Source organism: Corapipo altera, unplaced genomic scaffold, assembly GCF_003945725.1.
Source record: "Corapipo altera isolate COAL_440 unplaced genomic scaffold, ASM394572v1 61063, whole genome shotgun sequence".
In the NCBI taxonomy this organism is placed as follows: domain Eukaryota; kingdom Metazoa; phylum Chordata; class Aves; order Passeriformes; family Pipridae; genus Corapipo; species Corapipo altera.
Window position 1 is genome coordinate 665,026 of NW_020885024.1, and position 7,842 is coordinate 672,867.

A 7,842-nucleotide genomic window follows, 5' to 3' on the forward strand; every position below is an offset into this window, starting at 1 on the left:
GAAACACAGGCTTTCCTAGGCACTGTGGGCTTTTGGAGGATGCATATCCCCGAGTACAGTCAGATTGTAAGCCCTCTCTACCTTGTGACACAGAAGAAAAATGATTTCCAGTGGGACCCTGAACAACAACAAGCCTTTGAACAAATTAAACAGGAGATTGCCCATGCGGTAGCCCTTGGGTCAGTAAGGACAGGACAGGACGTGAAGAACGTGCTGTACACTGCAGTCAGGGAGAATGGCCCTTCCTGGAGCCTCTGGCAGAAAGTGCCTGGGGAGACCCGAGGACAACCACTGGGATTCTGGAGTCGGGGATACAAAGGATCTGAAGCCAGCTATACACCAACTGAGAAAGAGATCCTGGCTGCTTATGAAGGAGTTCGAACTGCCTCAGAAGTGATCGGCACCAAAGCGCAGCTCCTCCTGGCACCCCGACTACAAGTGCTGGGCTGGATGTTCAAGGCAAGAGTTCCTTCTCTACATCACGCCACCGATGCCACATGGAGTAAGTGGATCACTCTGATCACACAGCAAACCCGGACAGGGAATCCTAATCGCCCTGGGATTCTGGAAATTATCACCAATTGGCCCAAAGGTGAGAGTTTTGGACAATCCTCTGAAGAAGAAGAGGAGCAGGTCACATGGGTTGAGGAGGCCCCATCATATGACAAGCTACCAAAAGATGAAAAGTGATATGCGCTCTGCACCCCTAGTCCTGGTCATGGTACTCATTGTGCTCTTCTTCTAAGTATGACCTGGAGGTCCCTTCAAGAGGATTAGACGTATCATCATTCCTGTACCGTCTGGAGTCTTGTCCACAAGAGACTGGAGCAGCATTTACCCTTGAAGAGTTCCTTGTGGTACTTGTTCCTCTTTTCAGTTCATGTACCCGGGCTGCTAAGGAAGAGGTGGGTTTCCCATCCCACTTCCTCATATCTTCTCCGTACTTATGGAGGTAAAACCATAGATTGCCAAGTGGAGTGTACCCTCTCTCCTTAGCTGGGGGACCCTGACTCCGGATAGCAGAGACTCTTGTTTGTCCTGGCGCGATATGGAAGATCCCTTCATTAATTTCTTCTCTTAGCTTCTGGTGTCCCTCTTCAATCTTCTCTTCCAGGCTTCGGACATGTTCAGCCAATTTGGTTGCCACAGATGAGACGTGGGCTCGTAATGGGGCGGTGACAGTGTCTTCATAAATCCTGAGTTTACTAACCAACGCGCCCACCTTGTCCTCTCCCTCCCTCCATTGCAGCGTTGTTAAGTAGCGGGAATACATTTCTGACCCAAGTCGTGCAAACTTTTACCACATCTGGGATGTGCACTGTACGCCATCTGGACTTTTAGGGAATCTTTCAGCCTCTGAAAAGATTATCTCCAGAACAGCTAATTCTCTTAAGCACCGGATACCTTGTTCCATCGTGTTCCACTGTCCTTGCTGTACGTGGAGGTCCTCCTTACAAAGGTATCTCTCCCTCACACTGGACAACAGTCACCGCCAGAGGCTGAGAGTTTCCTGCCTCCTTCCAATCCCCTGATCAATGACTACATCTCGAGACAGGGGTCCCAACTGTCTGGTTTCACTCTCATCTAGAATTGTATCGTTAGCTGCAGCATCCCAGATTCGGAGCAACCAGGTCAGAATGGACTCATTCGCCTGTCATGTGAACTCTGAAGCTCACGTAGCTCACCCAGGGATAGGGGCCGAGTGATTATTTCTGGCTCTGTCTCCTCCAGTGGATGTGAAGGTCCTGTCTCTTCATCATCATTTGCTATACGGACTGATTTAGTCTTTGATTTCCTTTTCTGGACAGGGGCGACTGCTATTGGTTTCGATTGTTCTTCTGACTCCTCGATGGTTTGTGTGGACACGGTGCCGGTTGATTCATTTCTTTCTCCCTCTGACTCAGTTGTGGTTTGGGTGGACATGGTGTCTGTGGATTTGTTCCTTCTCTCCTCTCCCTGACAGTGCTATACCATGTCAAGTAGTGTCCGGTAGGCAGTGGTCAGGGTCCAGCAGGTTGCTGTGAACTGACCATCTCTGGAGCTGCCAGAGCATTTTCCCTTCACCAGTCTTATCATGCTAACAGGATCCTGCAGTTGTTCAGGGGTGAATTCCCAGATCATTGGAGGAGAAAACTTCTCCAAATACTGACCGATGTCCTCCCACTTCCCATGCCACTCAGCATTATCCACTCCCAGGGCAGGCGTCCAAACAACCTCCCTAGAAGGTCCTGTTCTGACCCTAAACGTGGTGTAGACAGTACAGAGCAGACAAAGCAACACTAACAATAACATTATGCTGTCCTTAACATCAAAAGGGAACTCAATATTTTCAAAAACTGTTGTAGCAGGTCTGAAGGGGAAGAAGGAGGTGAGAGGCTGGAAACAACCATTCCCCCCTGTTCCCCCAATGGGCTTGGTGTGATTTTTAATGAGGCCCCAGAGGTAGCAACCCAAACCAGGACATGCAAACAGGACGGAATACACATTTACAATGAAACTTATTGCTTCTGATGTTATGATGACATAAACATAGTATACTAATAAAGCAATTTGGATCCCTCTCCCTGGTTTTAAAGAGAACATCAAAACAGGCAAATAGTTCCACATTTGTGGAAATATGAACAGACTCAGATACAACATCCACGTGAATACATCAAACAACGTGGTGATCAGGGAGTTTCTGTATCCAAATAGACAAATGCTTTAAATGAAATTGTGATTCTGACTTCTCTCTCTCTCTGCCCCACGTTGGGCGCCAAAAATGTGCTGGTTTAAAAGTTGACCAGCAGGGGAAATGAACTCAACTCAAAAGAGAGATTACAAGTCAGAATAACAATTTAATAAAATAATACAACAAGCACAGCCACGCAGACAAACAGTTGGTCTCAACCCACAAAACCCAAATGTACAACCCAGTACCCCGGGGCACAAACAAAGCGGTGCTCCCTGCTTCCCCTCCCCCCCGAGTCCAAAGTAAAGGGAGAGGGGAAAAACCTGTCGGTGGGAGAACTGTTGCAGTCCGGTCAAAAGTGGCGGCTGCAGCCCAGTCGATTGCGGTGGTTGCAGTCCGGTTGAGAGCGGTAGGCTACAGTCTGGTTGAGAGCGATGAGCTGCAGTCCTCTGGATCCCATGAGTGGGGAAAGGTTCCGAAACTCCAGGTTTATATATTCTTCAGCTCAGGCAGGAATGCTCAGTCCCTCCCTCAGAGCAGGGAATTCCATAAAAGGATGCTCAGTCCTTCCCTCAGAGTGGGGAGTTCTGTAAAAGGGCATGGGGACAGGAACATCCCCCTATCTCTCAGACCTCTACTGACAACAGTTTCTGGGAAATGGCATGGAAGGTTATAGAATACACAGTTTTGGGCTACACCCATCCAGTGATGAATCGGTCCCAGCTGTTCTAACTAGGACAAGTAATGCAAAAAGATGGGGAGACACGTTGTGTACCACAAGGGGACCTAATTTTGAGTGAGAGTGGCCTGTAATGTTTCATTGTATATATATATAGATGTATATAGTTTTAAAGGGGTATAGTTTTTAAATGGTGTTAATTTGGGCATGACATGGATGGCATAGAATAAGGGGTGGATAATGTCCTAGTTAGAACAGTTGGGACCAGTTCATCACAGGATGGGTGTAACCCAAAACTGTGTATTCTATAGCCTTCCATGCCATTTCCCAGAAACTGGTATCAATAGACTATTTACACCTTATGCCCAGAGTAACCTGACTCCTCAGGCTATAAACTGGGTGTTAAGAGACCTGTGAGATAGGAGGGTGCCTCCCTGTCCTCACACTCTTTTGTGAAACTCTCCGCCCTGAGGTAAGTACTGAACATTCCTGCCTGAACTGGAGGATATATAATCTCGGAGTCTTGGAACTTTTGGAACCACTCGTGGGATCCAGAGGAAGACTGCAGATCACCGCTCTCAACCAAACTGCAGACCACCACTCTCGACTGGACTGAAGACCACCACTTTTCAGCCAGACTGCAACCATCACTCTTGACTGGACTGCAATCACCACTCTTGACCAGACTGCAACAGCACTCTCACCAACAGGTTTTCCCGTCTTCTTTTACTTTGGACTCAGGGGGCCCAAAGAACACCACTCTGTTCATGCCCCAGGGTGCTGGGTTGTATATTTGGGTTTTGTGGGTTAAAACCAATTGTTTGCCTGTATAATCGTACTTATTGTGTTATTTTATTAAATTGTTATTCTGACTTATAATCTCTCTTTTGAGTTGAGTTCACTTCCCCTGTTGGTTTACCTTTAAACCAGCACATTTTTGGCACAGGTTGCCCAGAGAAACTGTGGTTGCCCAATCCCTGGCAGTGTTCAAGGCTAGGTTGGATGGGGCTTTCAGCAACCTGGTCTACTGGAAGGTGTTCCTGCCCATAGCAGTATAGATTAATATAGTATAGAGGTTATATCTCTATTTCTGAAGTCATTATTTTTCAGGAGTTGGACTTGAATGATCCTTCTGGGTCCCTTCCAATCTCTGTCTTTAAGTCTTCTTCTTATCTTTGGATTACAAGGGGATTAAGGATAAAGCTGTTCAGTTACAGAATCAAAGAATATGCCGAGCTGGAAGGGACCTAGAAGGATCATCGAGTCCAACCCTCAGCCCTGCATAGGACCATCTTTAAGAGTTGCACCATGTGCTTGAGAATATCATCCAAATGCTTCTTGGACTCTGTCAGGTTTGGTGCTGTGACCACTTCTCTGGGGAGCCTGTTCCAGTACCCAACTACCCTCAAAATGAAGAACCTTTTTCTAATATCCTACCTAAACCTCCCCTGACACAACTTCAGGCCATTCGCTTGGGTCCTGCTACTGGTCCCCACAAAGAAGAGATCAGTGTCTGCCCCTCTTCTTCCCCTTAAGAGGAAGTTGTAACTGCTATGAGGTCTCCCCTCAGTGTCCTCTTCTCCAGGTTGAACAGACCAAGTGCCATCAGCCACTCCCCATATGGCTTCCCCTCAAGGCCCTTCACCCTCTTCATTGCCCTCCTTTGGACACTCTCTAATGGCTTAATATCTTTCTTATATTGTGGTGCCCAAAACTGCCACAATATTCAAGATGAGGCTGCCGCAGAGCAGAGCAGGACAATCACCTCCCTCAGCTGGCTGGTGATGCTGTGCCTGATGCCCCCCAGGACACGGTTGGCCCTCCTGGCTGCCAGGGCACACTGTTGACTCATATTCAACCCCCAGGTCCCTTTCCATGGCACTGCTTTCCAGCATCTCATTCCTCAGTCTGTACGAACATCCAGGGTTGCCCCATCTCAGGTGCAGAATCCGTCACTTTCCCTTGTTGAACTTCATCTTGTTGGGGATTGCCCAGTCCTCTGATTTGTCCAGGTCTCTCTGCAGGGTCTGCCTGCCTTTGAGGGAGTCAACAGCTCCTCCCAGTATTGTGTCATCAGCAAACTTGCTCAGTATTCCTTCCAGTCCTGCGTCCAAGTCATTTATGAAGATGTTGAAGAGCACAGGGCCTAAGATGGAGCCCTGCGGAACCCCACTAGTGACAGGTCGCCAGTCTGATATCACCCCATTCACTATTACCCTCTGTGCTCAACCCGTGAGCCGATTGCTTACCCACTCCATGAGGTGTTTATCCAGCTGTGGGCTGGACAGTTTGTCCAGAAGGACGCTATGAGAGACAGTATCGAAAACTTTACTGAAATCCAAAATGATTACATCAACTGGCTTCCCTTGATCAACCAGGTGGGTTACCTTGTCATGAAAGGAAATTGTGTTTGATAAGCAGGACTTTCCTCTCCTGAAGCTGTGCTGACTGTGACCAATGACAGTGTTGTGTTTCAGGTGTTTTTTAATACTTCCCAGAAAAATCTCCATAACTTTACCAGACACTGAAGTGAGACTGACAGGTCTGTAGTTTCCAGGGTCCTCCTTCTTGCTCTTCTTGAAAATAGGGACAACATTCACCAGCTTCTAGTAAGCTGGTACCAGTTATGAGATGCTAGGATTGTAGTTTCAGACACTAAATCAATTTTTTTGTCAACTGTAAATCTAAGATATTGATTAAATTCTACTTTAAAATAGGACTCTCTCTCTTCCATAGGCTTTAGCATTTGTTCTAGACAACATGGTTATGCCTGGTTTTGGTTCTAGGAATAAATGAAATGGATACTTCTTGAGGGAAAATGATCTGCATCCTTAATTAAAAGACCAGAAGAGTACCTGTTGTATTTCAGAAACTGTATGTTGAATGCGTGCTTACATTTTTTTTCAAATGTATCTGATAATAATCTATTTTCTTTTGCAGAACCCTGTGATAATATGAGAGAGATTCTCCAAAATGTGACCAAGTTACAAGGTGTTTCAAATATGAGAAAACTAGGTCACTTGAATAATTTTACTAAGGTAAGAGCTCAAATGGTGTCAGAACAAGTGATCATGTGGGCAAAATATTTTCTATGTCCTCTATCAGGTGTTGCTTGGGAGATTCGTGAAACAGCTTAGTATTCTTGAACAGTACTTGGAATCTACTGTGGGAGAGGCAAAGAGCAAATAAGGACAAGCAAATATGTGAATGCAGGGTTGTTATTGTCACGGCGGTCGAAAGTAAAGAAAAACACAGACAGTCTAGTACCGAGCAAAGTACCAGTCTCTTTATTATTTCCCATGAGTCTTTTTATATCTCATGTTAGTAGCAAGCAGCAGTTTTAGAAGGTAAGCAAGTAACTGTATTTTAATTGTTAGTGATATTTTTGGCAAAGCTCAAGACTAAAATTGAAGTTCTCACAGGACCGAATCTAAGCACTCCACAGTTGTCTTCTTTTTGTTAGGGCTGCGTACATACCTCTCCTATCTCAAGGATACACCCATAAATTTCCCAGGTCAATATCTTCTCCCAGAGAGCTAACAGACCCGTTGTTAACCCTGACAATTCCCTCTCTTTGTATTTGTGCGAGAAAGACTGCCTGTGCCATTTTCTGGAGGGCCCTTTCCAGATGTGACACAAAACATGACAATATTGCAAGCACAACTACAACTTCTATTACCAAAACTAAGACCCCTGTCTCGAGTAAGGACATTAACCAACCTGAAAGACCCCAACCAGACAATCATCTTTCCAAGTCAAAAAATCCAGTTTCCTCTCTAATCTTATCTGTCTGTTCTTGTAGAGCGGCAATTTGTTTATAAATGGATGCAGAATGATCTGATATATTTAAGCAACACATGCCTTCAAATTCCTGACAACCATGTCCATGTGCTAGCAGTAAAAAATCAATCGCAGCACGGTTCTGTAGTGTAGCATGTCGTACACTATCTACATCAGTGGTAAATTTATAAAGTGTGTCTGAGGTCAAATTTGCTTGCTTGGTAATCCAGCATGCCAAACTATTAATTTGTTTTACCGCCTTTGCTGAGACGACTTGTGGTAAAAATAAAGAGGCAGATATAATAGCTGCTTGACTCCATAAAGTTAATGTATCACTACATTTAGAACTAAGGGTCAGTGATCGTTTAGTTAGGACGTGACTGTAAATACGTGAGTGATTTAATAAAAGCTTCTCCGTGGGTATAAGCAAACCTAGTCTGCTAAAGGTGCAGGGTCCCCCTACAGGCATTGCTGGAATACCTGGCCATGGCCGATTGCCACAGATCAAAAAGTATCCTTTTGGAATCTGGCGAGCAACTGCTACACCATATGAGGGCCGAGCACGTCTATACAAGCACCAGGCAGATGCATTCCGGTAAAAGGGCATATCTGGAGATACATCTTGCAAAGCGGTCCCTGCACCATGAAGGAAGTCATATCCCTTAGTATAATTAAAGTAAAAGCAAGCAGTAGCAGTTAAGGTACCCATAAT

At 45.7% G+C, this 7,842-nt stretch overlaps 1 protein-coding gene across 1 annotated transcript in view; it reads right to left on the reverse strand.

Annotated features, from left to right (window-relative positions):
* Positions 1-7,618, reverse strand: part of LOC113959167 (rapamycin-insensitive companion of mTOR-like) — a 121,316-nt gene extending 113,698 nt beyond the window's left edge. Inside the window, 1 exon segment of the mRNA XM_027668003.1 lies at positions 7,611-7,618. Coding sequence (XP_027523804.1) covers positions 7,611-7,618 — 8 coding nt within the window.
* Positions 7,619-7,842: the final 224 nt, after the last annotated feature.